The 22,484-nt window shown below is 38.7% G+C and overlaps 1 protein-coding gene across 4 annotated transcripts in view; it reads left to right on the forward strand.

Moving 5' to 3' along the window:
- SAMD12 (sterile alpha motif domain containing 12) overlaps positions 1–22,484 on the forward strand; it is a 173,385-nt gene that overhangs the window by 34,625 nt on the left and 116,276 nt on the right. For 3 of the 4 annotated variants that reach the window (XM_086879810.1, XM_086879816.1, XM_086879832.1), the window contains exon 3: positions 9,439–9,568. In XM_086879810.1, coding sequence (XP_086735936.1) covers positions 9,439–9,568 — 130 coding nt within the window. Of the gene's footprint in view, positions 1–9,438; positions 9,574–22,484 lie in introns of all 4 variants that reach the window. The other variant, XR_015284102.1, reaches the window with a different exon arrangement.

The raw sequence follows: 22,484 nt of genomic DNA on the forward strand, positions 1-22,484 counted from the left end.
TTAAAACTGTCATGGTCCTGTCTAGTTATTTTTATTTCAGGGTAGCTTGTTTTGTGATTTCTACTGCTAACAATTGGTAATTGAGCTGTACTTGAAAGGATACAGTTAAGTGACTGAAGAACTGTAGATAAGGTATTAGCAAATACATGTACTTACGAGTCTCTTACATGCAGTCTCATGATTTACAAAACAAATACAGGCTGACTAACTTCTTTAACTCTTTTTACTAAATTTGCAAGTGTAAATTCAAGACTTGTTCTGTCCTTCAGATTTCTACATTTTTAGCTCATGGTTTTGGCTGATAATTTTTCTATAAGTAAAGGGCAACAAGATTTTATTGTATTATTTCTAATTTTGTGCAAATTAAGCATTTTTCCAGTCTAGTTTGGCCAGTGGATTTTGTTGCTCTACAGGTTGTATTTTAGGTAATAAGTTCTGTGTGAACATCTTTAAATAAGAAGGTGAGAATTCCAAGAAAATCAGTGTATCTACTTATATTATCTGTTTTTTATTTATTTTAATGGAATTCCTGATAAGCAGTCTCAATTTAGTTAAACTGTAGACATAGCTGCCTAAGCTGTAACTTGCAGAGGTGCTAGAATTGGTATAAAAAAAAAGTGGGAATGAGACTCATTTGTGATTGTCAATTTTGTAGTACAGATAGGTTTTGTGTGTTGCTATTTCTTTCAATTTTTATTTCTATCTAGACATGGAGAAAATATTTTTTACTGAAAATACTGAACTTCTTCAGAATTGGAATTTCACTTGCTGTGAAAGAATTTTGGAGTTCAGGAGGACCTGTTGGGAAATGAAGAGCTACATTTCATCACCATCTTAATAATTACATATTCCTGTTTGCTTTCCTGTATGCATGTGAATGGATTTGAACTTACAGCTCAACCAAGATGGGGACTCTCCTGTGGCTACTCCATGTCTGAACAGAATGTTCTGTGATGAAAACCTTATGCCACGAATTTTCTTCACAGTGGCCATAGTTCTTAGTCCTTGAGACAGGATAAAACGAGCTAACCTGCAAGTTGTGTGTGCCATGTCAAGGATGAATGTCTCAAATTTTTATTTTTGCTGAGGTGGATGATAAAGTGCAGTAAAAAACATGTGCTAGTAGTAAGGCTGAGTTAATTACTTGTTGTAAATTACTATTAATCAGCACCATTAATTAAAATAAATTCAGTTTCTTTTTTGACTGAAGAGTGGTTGCAAGCAGGCTGGAGAAGAGCAAGGAGGAACCTTTTCTCTTCATAGCTGTACAAGGCAGGTTAGTCAGGCACTTGCTGTGTAGGCAGAAATTGTTCTCCAGATCTATGTAGGATACAGAGTAAGTTTCTGTTTGTAAAACAAGAAGGATTTATTTGGTTTTTTATTTATTTATTATATATTTATTTATTTATTATTATTATTTATTTATTATTATTATTTATTTGTGAAGATTCCAATATGTGATATAAGATAGTGGTGATCAGAGCCAGATTTGGACCATTTTGAATTGTCTGACACAGATGATGGGAATCAGAACCCTAGGAATGACGAAGTTTCAAACAACTGACAAACCTTGTGAGGCAGCAACCCTTACACCAATAGAGCAACTCTTCCTCTCTTCCTTTTTGCTTTTCTCAGCAAATATCCAAAAGCAAATATTTAATTGTTGGACTGGAAGGAATCCACTGTGGTGTGCCAAAAGGCTCTTAAATTTGGCAAGATTTAAAATACTGGTTTTTCACATGAAGTGAATTTTAAAATATTATATGCTCTGATTTGGAGGTGAAAACCTAAAATTGATGGTGCTCCTGGTCCTATTTGTGATTTTATTGTTGGCCTCTCTGTCCCAGTTATGGCTTTCAGGATTTTTAATAGCAATTAGAATGATGTTAGGCTTTTGACAGTGCTGAGGAGTGCTCTGTCTACTCCTTTTTCATTCTGACATTTCAGTTCTTCACAGTTTGCTGATAGTGCCACTACCATTTATATCAACACCTGCATCTGCCAGTCATGATTCTTGCTTTCAGAGTGGGATATTTCATGGAAAGAGAGAGCTCTCATGGGAAACGTGTCACCTTTTTTATCTTTGCCTGGTATTTTGGTTCTATCTTTATCCTGATCAGAATAATGCTCAGTGGTATTATTTGGATAACTTTAGCCTTTCCTATTGGTGGTTATACTTGCAACAACCTAAGAGGGACTTAACTCCCTCTACCAACTTGTTACTTTTCAGATGAGTCTCATTATATTTCATAATTTGTTTCTCCTCCCCTCCCACCCCTCCCTGTTTGTAGTACACCTGTTTGTGGCACTGGTACAGGTGCTGGATTGGGTCAGTCCTACTGTTGCTTGAAAGCCAGGGAAAGCTTCCCTCTGTTCAGTCTTTAAACAAGTGGTGCTGCTACATGGATTTGGGACCCTGGGGCAGAAGTTTCTGCTTGTGCGAGCTGGCTTTAAGCACTGCCAGAGCATTGTCTTGGCAGGGACAGCCCTTTGGAGGCAACAGAAAGCAGCAGGTGAGTGAGTTGGGCCTTGGTGGTGTGAAAAGATGGAGACGAGACTGGAGGCAGTGAACTACTGCTGCTAATGTAGGAGGGAGCCCTGTAGGAGTGGCATTTTCTTCTCTCTTTTTCCTTCAGGAAGAGGGAGGATAGGAACAGAAAATCTACAGTACTTTTTTCACTTCTCTCCTACCTTCCATGACTTCCCTGCCAGTCTCCAGTCTTTCCAAACTGGTCCTTTCTGAAGAGGGCTCTCCTGGTCCTGCTTATTGAGTGCTCAGAGCCCTGAGCTGGTGCTGCCCCAGCATCCTCATCTCCTTCTCTAATTTTCTTCTTTCACCCCCAATACCAGAAGACTGTCACCATCTGTTCAGTGGCTGGATTTCTGATCCAATTCAAGTTATAAACATTCAATCTTCTATCAGCAATCTTTTTAACATTTGATATTTTAAAAGATAAGTTGTCTTACAGTATTTTCCTTGTATGTTTGTTTGTTTTGTAATAAACACGTTTCTTTTGGTTTGTTGTTTTCATGTCTTAGTATTAAAATTCTCAAGAATGCAAATGAGAACCCAATACAATGGAGATTTCAGTGGTTTTATGGCATGTCTTCTTATTACTGTAATTTTCTTCTGTCTTTGCTGGAAAAATCTGTAAGTATAAACTATCTGAAGACCTCAGAAAATTAATTTCTAAAACAAAATGTGCCCTTTCCAGATTTTTCAATATTTTAAGATAGCACATATACAAGTGTGGTTATTTTTTTTTTTTTTTATAGAATCCAAAGCCACATTTATGTTAGCCATTGATTCTAAATTCTGTATAAGCAGTTTAATGTTGGAGAAGTAATTTTGAATATATGGTATTTTCTCACCTTTAGAAATACAACTCAAGCATGTTTTAAAAAAGTCATACTTTTGAAATTGTTACACAGCATTGCTACTTCTGCTGCTTCTTGTCATAAAATGATGAAGATGATGCTGTTAGTCTTGCTTCTGGAGCAGCTTGAAAGATTTCATAACTTAGATGGTTCCTGGAGCTGTGTAGTTAAGTTCCCTGTTATGTGTCTGTGTCAGATAGACATAAAATTTTATTTTTATATTTTTTAAATATATCATTGACCATTTGTAGTTTGCTTGCAGGAGGCATTACGTTTTGATTTAAGAAATATTTCTTTCTCAGGTTGATGTATGAAACAATCCCATTTCTTTCCTTCCAGTCTCTTTCTTTGAGCACAGATATGTCAATGGTTTTCTAACCCATTTTAATGTTTCCTGACCTAGCTGAGTCTGTATTATTCTTCTGTCAGCCACCTATACTGCTCTCTCTCTCTCTGTCCCTGCTAGGTCACAACCTTACTTCTTTCCATTGCTTGTCTCATAACACCCCTCACAACTGAGTCCCCTTTTCCCTCGAACTGCCTGACTGGGTTAACATAATGGTTCAGCATTGAGCAGTTGTGTCTGAAGCACAGCTGGAAGAACCCACACTACTGGTCTAATAAATTGTGGTACTTCTCCTTGTAGCCTTGCCTTGCTTGTGTTCTGTCCTATTTTTAGCTAGAATAGGCTTGGTTTTCTTCTTAGTCATGGGTACAGTGCTGTGTTTTGGATTCAGTAAGAGAATAATGCTGGTGACACATGGATCTTTTGGTTGCTGCTAAGCTGTGCTTGCCCTGAGTCAAAGACTTTTCAGTGTCTCATGCTTTGCCTGTGAGAAGCTGTAGCAGAAGCTGGGAGGGAGCATGATCAGAACAGGTGACCCGAACTGAGCAAAGGGATATTCCACAGGATATCAATTTTAGTATGAAAACCTGGAGTGGGTGTTTGCCAGTGTGCTGGTTTCATCTTGGGTAGAGTTAATTTACTTCATGGTAGCTAGTATGGGGCTATGTTTTGAACTTGTGCTGAGCACAAGGTTGATAATATAGAGATGTTTTTGTTATTGCTGAGCAGGGCTTGCACAGAGCCAAGGCCTTTTCTGCTGCTCATATGGCCACGGTGGCAAGGAAACTGAGGGTGCCTGGGTGTTTGGGAGGAGACACAGCCAGGACAGGTGACACAAACTGACCTAAGGGAAATTCCAGATCATATGACATCATGCTCAGGATATAAAGTGGGGGGAAGAAAGGACAAGGGAAGATGTTTGGAGTGATGGTGTTCGTCTTTCTGAGTCACTGCTACATGTGATGGGGCCCTGCTCTCCTGGGGAGACGGCTGAACAGGTGCCTGCCAGTTGGCAGCAGTGAGTTAATTCCTTGTTTTCCTTTGCTTGAGTGTGTGGCTTTTGTTTTCCCTATTACACTGTCTTTATCCCAACCCATGAGTTTTCTGGCTTTTAGCCATCTGATTCTCTCCCTGACCCCCTTGGTGGGTGAGGAAGTGAGGAGCTGCCTGGGGCTTGGCTGCTGCCTGGGTTTAAACCACAACAGAAGGAGCCAAGCACTGGGTATGGGCTGGGTATTGCAGTGCAAGTGGTGAGCAACTGTATTGGACATCACTTGTTTTACTGGGGTGTTATTTCTTTCTTCCTTTCTTTTTAATCACTGTTATTATTATCATCATCATTATTATAATTGTTACTATTAACATTAATATTACTATATTTTACTTTGTTTCACTTACTAAATTCTTCTTATATCAGCCAATGAGTTTAACTTTTTTAATGTGATTCTTATCCCCATCCCACTTGGGGAGCGAGTGAGTGAGCAGCTGTGTGGTATTTACTTGCTGGCAGAGTCTAAATTGTGAAAGTCCTTTGACCAGTACAGCTGTAACAAAATTGGTTCTGCTTTGTCTTTATCTACTTAATCTGAAAACCTCAGAACAGAGTCTCTCAAGATGTATATTGGAGCAAAATCTGCCTTAATGCTTTCAGCAGTGTCTTTTTTATCTGTCTGTTTCATAAAAGAAAATGTAGGGTCTGACTTTGGGTAAATTTGAATGTAAACATGCATTGAGTATGCTTACATGTCAGGATCAGTATGTTGGGAAACCGGATGTTACAAACAGTATGAGACAGCCTTGTTCCAGGAAACCTGCAGCCCTGTTTGAGCATCCTCATCTCCACAATCCCTGGCTTTTGTGATCTTAGCAGGTTTGTAAATACACAAAATGTTGGAGTTGGAGAAGCACTTTCAAATAGCTTGTCTGAAAGTATGTAGTGTAGTTTAAATTATGGAATTGAATCCTTTGTCACTCAAAAATACAGAGGCCCTTTCTTTCTGGAGTAAAATATGATAAATAAAGACAAATTATGGTGAATAAATTGACCTTCAAAGCTGGCAGGCTTGGTGAATTGCACCTGGAAGGCTGAAAAGATAACTTGTCCATCATTGCTTAGGAAGAGCAGGGCTTGGTAGCTGATGCTATTCTGAATACTGAAATACACTTTCTAGTAATGCACAGGCTGTAAGTTTGATTTGTTTATTTATTTATTCCTGAATTAATGATGTTGAGTACTATCTTCCCTGCACCATAGAACAAAATGAGAATGAAATTTTGACATGCAGTAAATACGTTTTTTCTTCTTCTTGGCAGTCATTTTTATATGTTGAGATACATGTAAAAAAAGCTGAGGTTGGGAAATCTAGAAGAATAAGTTTGTCACAAAATCCTGAAGAAACAGGTTTTTCTTCAAATATACAAGAAAAGACCAGAATACTTTAGACTTTTATTCTCTTTAGATCTATATCTGGCACAAGACTTGGCATAACATTTGGCAATATTAAAACTATTACAGAGTTGCCAGCAAAGGGTGATCTTAGGATGAGTTTATGTCAGGAAAATTAAAAGGAAGGCCACATCAAAGGTATTTTTTTAATACATTATTTTATTTTAATCAGTTTGGGCCTATTCTTTGACTGAGCTGATAAACAGAAATAAAGTAAAACATACTGTGTTTTACATCTGTCTGAGCAGTTCATATGTTGTTAATGGCAGGGGTGTCTTTTAGTAGGTATGTTTAGGGTACAGGTAATTTTCTTTGGTTTACTGGGAGGTTTTTCTGTATGAGATCTAGCCTTCAGAGCAGGGAAGAAACTAAGAATTGAATTTTGTGGGAGGAAAGCATATTTTTAAGAGCCTTTAATTTGGAGCATCTGGCTAGAAAATATTTCGGGTATGATGTTCCAAAAATGAAAGTGAAGACATGCTTTAAACCCCCTTTATTCCACTAACTCATCAAGTCCTTAGGAATTAGAAAATGAAAACTAACATTTGATGTTGTCAATGTAAAAATGTCCTGTTTTGACTGCAGTTATGAGCTTAAATGTTTCTATCATAATTCCAAACACTGAAGAAGTTAGCATGTATGTTTGCTGTGCAGTGATCTGTATATTGCATGGCATAAAAGCTATGTTTGGAACCATCTTTCGGTTTTGTAGGCACAGAGGGATGTGTTAAATTTGTACTGTAATTGTTAATAAACTTGTACTTAAATATTTAACATGATGATGCATAAACGTTTTAAGAGGACAGTAGTTGCTGAACTGAAAAGAACAGCCTCTTGGCTTAAACAAACATTGGCACTGCTTGTGTACTTTCAGCTAGGAATAAATAGATTATAAGTCTATAACAAGCTGTATATATTTGTATACAAATATTTATCATTTAAGTATTTTTGTGACGTACAAGAAAAACCATTAACCATTTATTTTTCAAGGGCTGACAGACTTTTCTCTAGTCTTCAAAAATTCCAATGCAAAAAAAAAAAAATAAAATCTTTAAGCTGTAACACATATAAAGATAGACAGTGAAGTCTTGAGCCTGTTTTTCAGGGATTTCTATGGAATCAAGAGAGACTGTGTCACAGGGCTATTTTTACTTGTTTATTTCTTTGATGTAATTTGAGGACACGCTTTTATATCTGTGTGTAACAAACAGTCAGCTAACTGATAGCATAATATTGGACTCGTCATTGAAAATCAGTTTCTTCTTTGACTTAAATAGCGGTAACAAGAAGGCCAGAGAAGTTCTAGGGCCTTTTGATCTTTTGAGTTGCATGAGGTACTGGGAGTTACAGGGCAGTTGCTCTCCTTCTCCAGACCAGTGTGGGATTCTGTGTGTGTAGAAGATTGATGAGCTGCTCAGAAAAGGGTAGTGGTAGGGAAAGTGCTGTCCTGCTTTTTGTGCACCCTCAACACCTCTGGAAGTTTCTTTTGCTGTGGAGACCAAGTCTGTCAGTAAAGCTTCTGTATTTTGGTGGGTGGCAGCAGATGTGACTGACTCCTTGTGGTGGTTTCCTGCATTATTATGATACCTCTAAATACGTATGATGCCTATTAGCATGTTTGAAATAGGATTCATGTTTTTGATGAGTTTATTTTTCTTCAAATCAAGGGGATGTGCATTGTATTATATATTCAATCATGATTTTTCTGCTGTTTATTTAACTTGTATACAGGCAATAAAAAAGAGATAGGGACAACTGGACATGAGAAATTCAAGACATATTTGTCTGCTGGATTTTTAAGTCTGCCATAATCTCTGGCCGTAACTTACTATCTTTGCATGACATCCTTTATGGACTTAATAGGACATGCAAAGCACTAGCTTAAAAGTGCTTTGGTCTTTAGGGCTTCTAGTAATGAAAAATTTCAAAGTAACTTTGTAAGTCTGTCTGACAAAGCATATCTGAGTAAATGCTGGGATAAACCCTGGCTGGTGATGTTGAGGGAGTCTTCCATGAGTCCTAATGGAGAAGATGGATTGATATGACATTCCCCTTCACCCCAGATTTGTGCAGAGAAACTTCTCTTGAAACTTTTACACCACCAGAGAGCTGAAGGACAGTATTCTGCATGCATACCATAGAAACAAACACTTTGATTTTATTCCCTAGACTCATTCCTTGACAAAATATAAAGTAGATGTATACATTGGTGTTCACACCTACTTACATCAGCAGTGTCCAATGTGAAACATTTACTGTTGGTAATAAATGCCCATCTGTTTAAAGCTTCTTTAGTCTTCTGGGCAGATTGTGTTGCAGAAAAAAAAATTAAATCACTTTGAATATTTTTTGTTTGTTTTTCGCCTACTTTGGCAGAGGTTTTAAATTCCTGAAGTTCAAGTAGCAGTTAAAAAGAGTGTATGGGAAAAGGTGAATTGTTTGATTAAATGAAATGTGACTTTATACATAAAATAAGGCTACCAATTTATGAATATATATTTATAAACTGCTAATCTATTATAAAACTGAATTCTAAGGAAAGTACTGAACAATGTTCTTTTTAACAATTATTACTCATTTATAAAGGAACAACTGATTTAAGTGGGAGTCCTACTTATTTCATGTAAAGGTGATTATAGGAAAGTTAAAAGTAAAAAGGAAACAGAAAAACTATAGCTGCCTGTAAACATCATTCAAATTAGGAATTTTGTCAGCCAAAATGTTCAGTATGAATCAATATCAACAGCTCCATTTCCATTGGTGTGTAGTCTCCCTTTCCCAGGAAAAAACAGTCTTCAGGCTTGTTGGCACTAAAGACCTTTGTTGCAAGATCTTTTGTCGTTGTAGTTGAGGGCCATGCCTGGCCTGAGGGTACTCCTCATCTTCTGTGATTATATCCAAACTGAGGCAAAAATATACAACTCTCCTGTGAGTTTGTAGTATTCTAAGTGTGCATCCATTATCCTTTGGCTGTAGTCATTGGTCACTCTTAAAACTAATTATTCAAGTGCAGTATGGTTCTGTGACACAAGGAACATGAATGCAATGGAAAATAATGTTAAAGAACGTTTCACTGTGTGTGATTCCTGTGTGATGTATTTGAACAGCAGGGTCTTGTGTAATGGGCTGGCTTTTACTGGACATTTGTCAGAGCAGCTCCTGTTTTGCATTTAGTATTTTAATATCATATATGGAGGTCACAAAGTAATATTTCCGAAATTTGTGTGTAGACTAAACATTATTTCTGTTCTTCATTCTGTGTTCCTAGTCTGGGACTGTGAAGCTGACTAAGCCTGTGGCATTATGGACCCAACAGGATGTCTGCAAATGGCTGAAGAAACATTGCCCTAATCAGTATCAAATCTACAGTGAGTCATTCAAACAACATGACATAACTGGTAAAGTATGCACTCTCAGAAATATTTTACTTACTTAAAATGTGGTGAATTGTTTTACTTTGCTGTTAATAGATTGTGACTGTGCACTGAGGGGTTTTTGTTGAATGTGTGACTAGAGAGTTGCAAGGTTTGGAGCAGAGGGAGTATTCCAGCTTTCATAGGATGTAGTAAGTAATATCTTCATGTCTTTAAAATACAATTTAGATAGTTGAGGGTCAATGTAATGAGGAAAGAAATTATGTCTTTATGTGGGTAAAGGCCTCACCCTTCATTCAAAAAAAAAAAAAATCAAAACCCAACCATTAAGAAATATCCTATGAGGAAAATATAATTTATGTAGATTTTATCTTTCATTGAGGTGTTTGACTAGAATTCATATTCTTTTCTTGTGCCTCTCCTCACTCTTTTTAAAGAAAAAAATTAATCTTTGTGTTATTAACATATAGGATGGGAAGTGATCCCAACTGAGCCTCTCCCTTAGCCTGAAGCAGGATCAGTACAGCAAGTTCATTTCTGATGGATGCTTGTCTAGCTTTGTTCTAGAAAAGTTGCAATTAAGCAGATTTTTGCATCTCTCTGTTCCAGTATTTTATGAGTCTTAAAGTTGGTATTTTCCTAGGATCAGTCTAAAATCAATCTAACCCATTATTTCCAGCCAACAAAACTGGTATCTGTCCAAAATGTGGCTTGAGTACCACCTCTTTCTTACAGTCTTTCCTTCACTGTATAGGGTGCTGCTTCTCAGTTGCACACACTTCCCTTGTCTAAAAAATATTTCTTTGTTCTATGACTCCACAAATACACACAGAACTTCCAAACCTTCAAAACTGTGTCTCTTTTCTTAAAAGAATATATTGAAAGCAAAATTGTATTATTTTCTTATTTACTTTATAAATTGATATTGATTCTGTTATTCTGCTTGACTTGTTAACTCCTACTTAGTTTGCTGTAGTTGTCTTTTGGCTGATCATTTTGAATTGGCATGAGTTTTGCAAATATAACTTGGGAGTTAAATAGAATTTTTGCCCTTATACCATACAGTAATTAATCTGTAAATTGTTTAATATGGAACACTGATTTGTTCTCTGCAGTGCTGGTATATAAAACTGGAAATTGGCACTCAGCCATTTAATATTAAGCAGGAATCTGAGTCTCACATACAAATCTCAGTCTTAACAATAATGCGCTTTTAACTAATGTGTGTTTCAGTCAGTGTCTGACCATGTGCATGGGTTCTTGTGTTGTTTCCAGTATTACCTTCAATCCTGTTGCTGTTTTCTTTCTGATATTATGTGAATTATTGCAAACACAAAAAACTGCCCATTTGTGTTTACTATGTAGCCATGAATACATGTACACACATGCTTGTATTGGTTTGTTAAGTGTTAAGGTTTAGTACATAACCATTGTGCCCTTTTCCTCTCAGTCACCATCTGCTGAATGCAGTCTGTGGGAATGTAGTCTGTGTCTCCATCCATGTGTACAGAGCTGAGTGCATCCAGAGCACTACCAGAAGAAAATTAAGCTATTTTAAAATATTTTCTAGTCCTGCTTTACTGTAGTCTCTAGAATTAAGGCACTGTGAGATGAAGTTGAAAGGAGGACATTTTCATTTCAGCATAAACATTGCTGGAAACCTTGGAGTTTCATTGCAGATGTACGAAACTTTGAACTTCATGGACCTCTATGAAAAAGAAGAATTAAGGTCAATCTTTCTTATGTTACACAAAAGAGGTATAGGGAAAATATTGGTATGAGTGTTCGAAAGTAAATCTGCAGGAAAGAAAAGAATTTTAATTCAGCAACTACCAAAGAAGAAAGAAAATCAATATCTATACAGATTTTAGAAAAGTATAATGTGATAATACTGCGAGTGGAATCGTTAACTCAGGAGGATATTTCCAGTGCTGTTGGTCCTCAGGACTCTGATTATTTGAAGTCTAATAAAGGGAAAGAACAGTGGATTTGTGGCTCAGAAAAAGCAGAGTATGAACGGAGTATTAATGTAAAGATTAAGCCAAGGTAGTGTAACTATTCCCAGATACGGCTGTGGAAAACTTACGTGATTGTTGAAGATTTCTCAGGAATTAATGTGACTTTACAGGCTGTTTTGATATGTAAAAGTATGATGGAAAAGTTCTTAAAAGTGACACAAAAAGGATATTTTAACTTTATTTGAAGATAAAATTTAAGGCATGGTCATAAGCCAGTAAAATTATCTTGAGCAAAGATATCTAACAGTTGTTAACCATAAGTGTTGAGAAGCATGGCTTTTACTTGAGACTCTTGCAGATTACAGTTTATGAGTTGGGGACAAAGATGCAACCAAAACTCGCCTTTTCTTTGTGGAGATTTATACCTCTTTACTACTGATGAAAACCAGCTGCAGATGTATAAGAAAAAATTCTTTATCTGGAAACTTACCTAGTAAGAAAAAAGATCTTCATATTAACAGTGATCTTGAGGGCATTATGGGTAGGCAGAGTGTACTCTCATCAGATTTGCAGATGACAGCAAAATTGTGGATACCAGTCTATAGACTCAAGTAGGAACAATCCATAGGGATCTAGGCATGGGGACCAGACATAGGCAGGACTGCATCAGTAGGACCCTTACGAAATTCAACAAGGATAGTTGCAAAGTTGTGCCACTGGGAAGGCCAAGGCTCCTTCACCCCACTGAAACTGGGATTGACTGACTCTGGTGAAGAGGACCTTGATAGTCAGGAGGACAAAATGAGCCAGTGTTGTGCCTTGCAGCAATGAATGCTGTCACTATCAACAGGAGCACAGGAACCTAATTAAGAGTAGTCATTATTCCCTTTATTTCTTAGACTATGGTTCTTAGATCTCCAGTGCAGTTAGGGTGATGGCTGCAAAGATGCTCAGGGCTGTAGCTCTTGCCCTGTGATCAGTGGATTGAAGGAGCTGGGCTTGTTCAGTCTGGGGAGAAGGCAGCTTGCCAGGGTGGGATGGGGGCACTAGCAGCAGCCCCCACTATACAGAAGGAGGTTATCAAAATGATGGAACCTGACCCTTTACAGTGATGTATGAGACACATAAGGCTGAGGCTGAAAACAAGGAGAAACTTTCTTCCCCCATTCTTTGGAATGGGTCGCTTAGTTTCTGTTCTGGGAAGGTTTCAAGTCCCAGCTAGATAAAACCAATCTGATCTCACAGCTGACCTTTTTTTAAGCTGGAGATTGGACCAGAAATCTTGTGGGGTCCCTTCCAGTCTGAATTCTTCTATGGTCCTATGATTTGCTGATTACTTACTGAGTACCTCAGAATCAGCCTTGAAATGCATTTTGCAGCCAGTTAGGGAGAGAAATATGGAATAGTCTAATTCGAAATTGGGAGATTTTTTTTAATACATTAAATCCTTGGATTTAGGGAGTGGAGCATGTGGTTGACTTACTCAGCAACAGGTGAGAAGTATTTTTAAGGTGTCGGACCAGAGACAGAACAGAAAGAATCTGAAGGTGTAATACTGAGCAAGATCTAAGGGCATCTGACAGGAATTAACGGTGGTGGGAAAAATAAGAAAAGGGAGGGGAAAAAATGACAGTGGTCTGTACAACAAAGAAGGCAATGCCATGGTAGGGTCATGTCACTGGGGGCTCTACAATGGGTGTTGGCATTTACACCAGTAGGAGGAGACATAAAAAGTTGCATTGACTTGCCAGTTTTTCACACTCATTTTATATGGATATATTCCTGGTGATAAACCTGAGAAATGGATCTTGCTCTGTGTGCATTTGTGACTTTGAATTTGCTGGGCAGCAGTACTTTTAGATGACAGGGGAGTTCTAGAGAGATGAGTTATTTGATGGTCTTATCCTGTACCATTGAAGCAAATGATTTTTCCAATGTGTCAGCATTAACAGGAACAAGACTGGGCATAGGATGACTAAGGAATAATTATTTTGGGGCAAATGGTCCATTGACAAAGTAAGAAAGAAGATGTCTAAGTAATTGTTTACGGATATATGATTTAAAGGCAGGAAGGAAGGAAAGGAAGGAAACAAGGAAACAAACAAGGAAGGAAGGAAACTGTGTTTCATGTTTTGTTTTTACACCATGTTCCCCAGTGTGCTAGTGCATATCTTCAGAGCAAGAGGTTTTTAATGCTATGATCATTAAACAAAACTCATTCTGTCAAAGTAATACCCAAGAAGTACCTTGGTTCAACTGAAGGAATTTGATAAGAGGTACTTGAAAGGACTTGAGCCTTTTTAAATTAAACTTTTAAGAAGGAAAGGAAGAGGACTCAAGAATACCTCATTTTAGTTTTAGAAGGGACCAGAGCTTCTGAATATTCATTAAATACAAAACAGCACCTTGGAAAATTAAATATAAACTGCTAATGAAAACCTGCTGCAAATAAAATCTGGCTAATTCTAGTTTTTTTAAAGATGCTTGCATTAAGTAAGCTTTATTGACATAAATAAGCTTTATGACATGAAATTAATATAAAATCATGCTTTCAAAATCAGCATTGATTAATTTTTTTCACTCCAATAGTGTATTTATAGATGTTAGGGTTTATCATATCAGATGAAATGATCAAGTTATTCAGCATTTTAGTGAAGAGACAGTCTCATGGTTTAAGGTACTACACTGGAATATGGAGGTATCTTGTTGCTATTTCAGTTTACTCTGGAACTAAACTGGAAGTTTACTTTGGAATCTGAATCCTCAAGGTCTAAGTTATTGTCTTTCTATACAGAGGAAGTTTTGTTTTTTTAATCAAAATGTTACCAGATATCTTTCTAATTTTTAGAACATTAATAACTTAATTCATGGACCTCAGGTGAGTTTTGTGGTGCAACCAGTGCAGTGACTTGGGGATGAAAGGTGTGCAGTGGACTGCAGGGGCCTATGTTTCATTCCTGGCTCCAGGGCAGGAAGGGTGGCCAAAACCAGGTGAGTTTATTAACTCTGGTGAGACCTCCTGAATGTATTCTTCCTTTGCCATATGTTTTGGTTGATGTGCAACAGAGATAAAGATTCCAGTGTTGTTAAATGTGTTGTGATATATGTAGAAAAGATATTGTTTGAGTCAACCAAGCCTTCCTGTTAACAGGTCTGTTTCATTTGGAACAACTTCTGCTCGCTTCCTGACCCTTCCCTTGGCAAGTGATTCCATCATTATCTTTCATCCTTCCATTATTGATGAGTATTACACTGACTCAAAATATCTCTTGTGCCAATGACATAACACACCTAATGTGAGGCCTGATACAAGAAGCAAAATGAAGTCTTCTTTAAAGTGGCCTTTGTATGTGTTCCCCAACTGTTTCCTGACATTTGTTCCTCGAGAGTCTTCTCACAGATCCTACTGTTGTTCCATTGCAGAAGACTATATAAACTGGCACCTTTTCTTAGATTATTTTATTGGACATTGTTTTATTGTCCCTTAAACACTGGTCACAGCCTACCTTTTAGGTTGCTATTGGTAGAGGTGTGTTTATGATCAGGTGTAGGACTGATACCAAGCAAAGAAGGTCCTGGGTCAGGGCAATGTGTTGTAGGAAAAGTACTTAAGGCTCCTCTAAAACACTATTTAAGTTTCTCTTTCCTTGGTCCCAAACTGTAGCAAGTTTTAAACATTCTTCAGCACTGTCATATATCTCAGAAAGCACCTTCATTGTGTCTAGATTGAGGGTGTATCAAATAAAGTATTAGTTACCTTCCTCGTTTTGCATATGACAGTGCTCTTCAGCACAACAGATGTCTTCTGCCAAGCAGTGTTAGTCTGATAATGGAGAGCAGAAGCAACTTTCATCTCCAGCCATCTCTGCCAATCCTTTCTGCTTTCTGTGGTGCAAAGCTTAAACCAGCCTTACCCTCTGTCCTTATTTATGCCACATTTCGATACTCTTTCTGTGAAGTCTTAACAGTAATGTTGGTTGGTGGGATGTCAGATCAATCCTGACTACATCCATCTGCCATTTAAAAAATAAAATCAAATCACTGCTTCACCTTGGAGAGAGCTTTTACTCTGCTGTCTGGATAAGGTTTGGCCTATTTGAAGCATTCTTTGTGGAGCTGTGATGCTTGTGCTGGAAAATGTGAAGGACTGAAGAGTTTTTCCTGTTTCATATTTGGCTGCTCTCAAATTTTTAACACGTGGAACACATCAAAGAGTGATGAGTGTCAGGATAAGGCTTCTGTTTGCATAATATATGGCAACTATTCTTTATTCATGGAAGAATATCCGAAATATATTAATGTAACCCTGTGTTTATATAGCATAGAATTGAAAGAAGTTGGAAAAATAGAAATCTTTTTTCAGTATTCAGCCTCCTTCTGACATAGAAAATTTTGTGTGAAAATAATTCTCTCTCATGTCTCAGCAATGGTTTCTGGGTCTGTCTTTTCAGTCAGATGATAGCTCATAAAATATATGGCAAAATTCCACAGCATGAGACAAACTGTGGTGGCTGCCAAAAGATCTGGTAAAACCAGGAAGGCTCATCTGCAGACAACAAGGGGACAGTGAGGTATTCAAACACTTCAAAGGAGTTGTAACTTAAATATAATATAGTTGATTATTTTCTGATCTGTTGTCATTGATACATAATCTGTGGAGTTCATCAATTAGTAATGAGGTAGATATTTTTTCTCTTCTGTGCACAAACCAGTGGGTTTGTGTTGGGTGCTCTTATTTGTTACATAAAATTCAGTGTGGAAGAAGTGATAATATAATCTGTTCTGTTTGGTAGAAAAGGGAACTTGATAAAGGGCTTGGCCTTGCTTGTCAATGATGTTAAATTCCATGTCTGTTAAATTCAGGATGAAGTTTCCATGCTCGTAATCCATTATCAGCTGTGAGATCTGCTGATGAACGTTTTACAGTTTCCTGTCTTAGTGGATATTTTCTAGGTCAAGCAGTTTTTCCTTGGTACGCTGTATCCACTTTACCTGGGAAGATCTCTCCTGGTCTCAGTAAACAGTTGCTCTACAGCATATTCAGAAGTGAATTGTATTCTAGCTGCCTCTTTTTCTTTCCTTCAGTATTCAGTAGAGCTGTGATAGCCAGATTCACTGTAGCTGTTACTCCTGCCTGATGTAGAACACAGAATCCAAATCATCTTTGAACTGAAAAGTATATTTCCAGTCTTTTAGCTTCTGAAATTCCCTGTCAACTTATCGCAGATGAGTTCTTCTGTACTCTTAGAGTATGAGAGGAGAAAAGAGAGAAGAAAAAGTGCTCTTCGTTTGAAGCAGTGTTTAATTGTTCCTTGGAACTTACTCTTCATATGCTGTCAGATGAGGAATTAATGTTTCATAATTATACATGCAATGATAATTGGATTATTCCTTCCCTCTAACACAAGGGTTTTTTAATTTTTAATTTAATCTTGTTATACTTATTTTAGTAATTTTTCCTAACTAGAGATCATATCATGTTTTACTGTACTCCTTGGAAAGATCTTTGTTGTACAGTCTTTGTAAACTCGATCCATTGTATTCTCCACAGAACACTGATTCACAACAATATTGTGTACAGTGCACCACCAGAAACTCTCACCATGGCAGCCAGTTTCAAAATCAATTTCTGTTCCTTACTCAGAAGAGATCTAAAAATGTGAATTAGGATAAGATACAGAAAAGTGTATCAAATGTCTTAGCAAACCCTATTTCAGAAATTCTCATACTATGTTGTAAAGCTTTGTGATATTTCCTAGTTTGCTGATAAGGCTGCACAGTGAATCTACAAGAAGAACTGAACACTGATTGTAATCCACTGACAGAGCCAAAAAGCTTAAGAGCCACTGAAATAGCCTTTGGGTGCCTACCCATCTATCTCAGGTAACTCAGGCATCCACCTTCAGTGGGATTTGTAAAACCAAGGGTAAGAGGGTTAATTACTGAAGTAGTAAGTGGAGAGGAAATGATTGCCTCTAAACAGATTATTTTAGTGGACTTACTATAGCTAAGAGAAGATGTTATGAAAACACCCCTTTTATGTTTACCCTATTTCCTTTGTCAGCATTTTGTTTTTGACCCTCCTCATGTTCTTGATGAAGCCTGCTTTTATCAACTATTTTGTCCTTAGCTGCTTTACAGGGATATTAATTATTTTATTAAAAGTTTTAACATTTTGGCCAATATCAAAGTTTTACCCTCTCGTTTAATTCTTAGAATGTTTTTTTCCTATACATTTTTGGATCTATCACTAACCATTAGTGATTACATTATTACTTTACCATACTTGATTAATAAAGGCTGAGGAAGAGCCCTTTGTCTAGAAGCTGGGCAAGGTGAAGCTCTAATGTTATTTGGAAGACCTCCAAGGAATAGCCTGAAGCCATGGAATGCAGCATTCTTAACTCTGATGGCACTTCTTTATTTCCCTTTTTTATATTTCCCCACTTGATTAATACTACTGAACAACTTCAAGATGGTGCATAATGATCTGGAGTCTCTCCACTCAAAGGTTGGACTCCTTAGTTTAGAACTGGCCACTAAATATTTAGATGTTTGCATGAGTTGTGTTGATTCCAAGTGTTTTACCCTGACTGAAGTCTAATTAGGCTATTTTTCTGTGGGGTTTTTTTCAAACTCCTGATGTATTTGTGGAGTCTGAAAATTATTATTCCAGCTTGGTTAAACTGATGGTTATCACTGCTGAGTTCTCATTTCCCATTAAGTCAGGCTTCCCTGCAACACTTCAGAAGTTTTGGATCCCATTCTGGTGTACCAGGAAAAGAAATGGGAGGTATTGCAGGGTCTCCTTTCAGGTAACTTTTGCTATTGTTTGGGAAGAAATATTTGTTGCCTTTGCTGTGCAACTATGACATCAATTTTATGGCTCAGTTGTAGGTATGGAAAACTTAGATGAGGAAAACTAGACTGATTAAGTGGAGGAGTTGTTAGAGGACCATACAGTTCTTAATTTTGAAAAAGTGAATTAATTTGCTGCTTAGTGGGTGTGTGTTTGTGATATCAGAGCAGCTAGAGCTGATTTTTTTTTATTTCAGCTTGTTACTTGCCAGCATGTGCTATTCATGACACAGGGGTTTAGTCTTAGTGTAATCTTATAATTATTTGGCAGTGTTCCTTAGTCTAATAATACATTCAACCTCATGGTGAAATGCAGAAGGAAGCTCCTGATATCTGAACCTGGATGAAGCCATGGTTGAGAGTTTGAATTCTATTTTGAACAACAGGAAGAATTTTTTCACTGAAAGGGGATGGTCAGGCGTTGGAAAAAGTTGTGCAAGGAGATGGTGTTGGGAGTCCACATCCCCAGAAATGTTCAGGATATGTCTGGACATGACATTTAGTGCTATATGGTTTAGTTGACATGGTGATGTTGTTTGGTCAAAGACTGGACTTAATCTTGGGGGTCTTTTCCAACCTTAGTGATTCTTTGATCCTAAGTGTGTATTTAATCTCTCTCATCCATTGGTCTGCAATATCCTGTGCTCCTTCTCTCACCTCTGACTTGCTGTTGCCTCCAGATGCCCTCCAACAATTATGCGGTGATTCCACCTTCTTCATGGTCTCTGGTTTATAATTCATATGTAGACAACGACTCCAGTCTTGCAGCAAGTCTCTGACAACAGGATTAACCGCATCTGTCACAGCCCTATGTTCTCAGCTGTGTTCTGGTTCCTCTGCCGAGATTCTAGGCACAACCCACAGGAATTGAGCTGGCTTCTGCAGCTGCCCTCTGCCGAGTTCCCCCGCTGCGGCTGGGCAAGCAGCCAGCTGCAGCGCCCAGCCCGTCCCTCGGCGGCTCCGGCCGCTCCTCGGGCTGGCTCTTCCCCGGGGCTGCCTGCCGCCGCTTCCCTTGCGCAGCCTGCGCGCCGCCTGCAGGGGGCGCCGCCGCACCGGGAACGGCCCGCGGGCAGCGGAGCGTCAGGGAGCCGCGGCCGGCCTTGGCCCGGCTTTATCCCGGCCTTGGCCCGGCTTTATCCCGGCCTTGGCCCGGCCTTGGCCCGGCTTTATCCCGGCCTTGGCCCGGCTTTATCCCGGCCTTGTCCCGGCCTTGTCCCGACTTTATCCCGGCCTTGTCCCGACTTTATCCCGGCCTTGTCCCGGCCTTGTCCCGGCCTTGTCCCGACTTTATCCCGGCCTTGGCCCGGCTTTATCCCGGCCTTGTCCCGGCCTTGTCCCGGCTTTATCCCGGCCTTGTCCCGGCCTTGTCCCGACTTTATCCCGGCCTTGGCCCGGCTTTATCCCGGCCTTGGCCCGGCTTTATCCCGGCTTTGTTCCGGCCTTGTCCCGACCTTATCCCGGCCTTGTCCCGGCGTTCGTGCGGCCCCGCGCAGGAGTGACAGCTGCGCTCGGGAGAGCCTTCCTCACCCGAAGCCTCCCCGCTCTGCTAATGAGCTTGTCAGCGCCTCGTTTGTCATGTCCCTCCTTGATTCTGTTTTTGGAAATACCAGCCCAGCCACTTTTGCAGACAGCAAAAAGACTAGGAGAGAAAGGATTTCTCCCTTCTCTACCTCCCCCATATTACAATAGAAGTAAAATACAAAGCTGGGATACTTTTTTTATTATTATTTATTTATTTTTTTTTTATTTTTATTGCTGGAAGTCCTGAAGTAGCTGCCCTCTACTAGTCAGGGTTTGCCAAAGGAATAGCTTTCACTAAAAAGAAGTGCCTCTTGGTGCTCCAGTGGAAATTGTTTGATTTGATATAGTTAATTGAACAGGTTGAAAGTCTGACAGGGTCCAGGGCAGTGCATCTGACCCCAAGCTTCATCCTTGTTATAGCAGAATGCACAGTGCAGGGAGGTCACAAATACCTGGCTCTTCAGCAAACATGTAAGGACCCAGCTCCAGAATTTTCCTGTGGATTCTGTGAAAGGAGCTGTTGGAATGAAAAAAAATATAATAAAAGGCTGGATTCTGTCCAGGCCCTTACTGCATTGAGGAATTGACTCTCATTCTTTCACCCAGCAAGGATCTGCACACCCTGAATAGTGTTTATCTGGTTCCTCAAATCCTAGTGGTGACCAGCACTGAACTGCTGCAGAAGAAGGCTTCCTGCCCTTCTGTAGGAATCCAGAAAAATGCTTGCTACTCAGAAAGGGGAATCGACTGTGAGAAACATGTATATTTTAATTGATTCTGTTACCCGTGAATCAAAACCACACGTTTATAAATGTGAGTCTACTGACACAAAACTTTATGATTAGTCTGAAGCATGTACGTGTGGATTTATCTGTGAACCTTTTTAACAAGGTGGACTAAAGACATGGCTCCTTAAAAAAACCCATGACAGAATACAGTCTTCCCTCACCTGAGGTTTCATTATTGTTACTGAACTTCAGTTACTTATTAGAGGCAGATAATTGTTATACAGCAATCAACACCAAGTGTTTGGCCTCAGATAAAACTTGGGGGACTCCTATTCTGCTGGCTTCTTGTTAACCACAGCTACTATCTAACTTAATCCAGTATATGAGTGCTTGTATTCGGTAGCTGTGTTGCTTACTGAAAATCAGGCGTTCTGTTCTTCAGTGGCTACAGTCTGCTGTGGATTTTGGTCTTTTAACCCTGCAGAAAAGGATGGGGGAAAAACTATAAACAAACCCAAAATAAAAAAAAACAAAAACAAAAACAAAGAAGACAAAAAATCATGTCAAAACATGAGCTGTCCCACAGAAGTTTTCAGAATCTCAAGTGCCTGCAACCCATCAGGCTGTGCAGACCTTACCCTGCTTCCCAGTATTTCTGCTTGAAGCATGAGGAATTCGTGCCTGCCAGGTTGGTAAGAGAAGCCTCCAAGTTCGACAGAAAAAACTGTTGCTTCTTAATCACTGAATAAAAAACCCAAATGCTCTCCCAAGGGGAATTTGAGGTTTTGTTCTGTTTTGTGAAATGCTAAACAACGATGCCCTTGAGGAAATGTGTATCTTTTGTCAGTGTGCCATGTGTTTGAGACAAGCTGTCAATGTAATCCCAGTCCTGTCAGCTGTACTGACAGGGCACCTGCATTGCACAGGGCCTGCTGATACTGTGCTGCCATTACAAGGAGGTCTTTTACTTAAACGTTTGATCCTCAAAAGTTTATGAGTATAAACCCCAGTCAGCCTCTCTGCAGGTTCTGTTGGGTGCAGGGAATTGCTGAATTGAGATTATTTTCCTGTTTGCAGGTCAAAATTATTTTGCTTAGCAGTGTTCTTTTGAAGCCATCTAGTCCAACCCCCTTGCTCAAGCAGGGTCAAATAGAACAGATTGTCCAGGAGAGTGTCCAGTTGGGGTTTGGATGTCAGCACAGTTGTTTTATTTAATCAAGGTTTTCCTTGACTACAGCTTTGAAGATATAATTTTTAATGTTTGTTTTGCATAGGTTATGTAGATTTTATCTTACAGTACTTGTTCTTGATCTAAATATAACAGAACCTGAAGATGGATTGATAAAGTTATTCAAAAAACAGTGCCAAATGTGCAGTGATCCCAAATAGCCTATAAGGAAATGTTTGTTGCATGTTCCAAATTTTTGTTGCTGTTTTAAGCTATAAACATTGTCTGGAGAAATGCCAGGTATGTGACAATCTATTATGAACATATCAAACCTATGAAGTACTGCAATCCAATCTGCTGTCAAGCTCTAGTTGAATTTCCATGCAAAATTGCTCATGTCCATTGGTTTATGGATGCTCTATGCATATAGATAAAGCTTGTCATATATTGGTTTATCAAAAACAAACAAAAGACAGCTTGATTGTGATGAATGTCACCTGTAACCATTATCCTAGGCTAATCTACTGCTGAATTTGCCATCCACAGATGTGTGCAGTCCTTTTTTATGTCCCATTAAGCCATATGCAGACCCACATCGTAGTGACTCATTCCAAGTCTGTCTCATGGAGAAAGCTTCTTTCTGTTAATAAATTATGGTCTGCGATTTTTTTATTACTTTCAACACAAGGAGCTACAGACCTGTTAGC

This window comes from Cyanistes caeruleus, chromosome 1 (assembly GCF_971803275.1).
Source record: "Cyanistes caeruleus chromosome 1, bCyaCae1.hap1.1, whole genome shotgun sequence".
NCBI lineage: Eukaryota > Metazoa > Chordata > Aves > Passeriformes > Paridae > Cyanistes > Cyanistes caeruleus.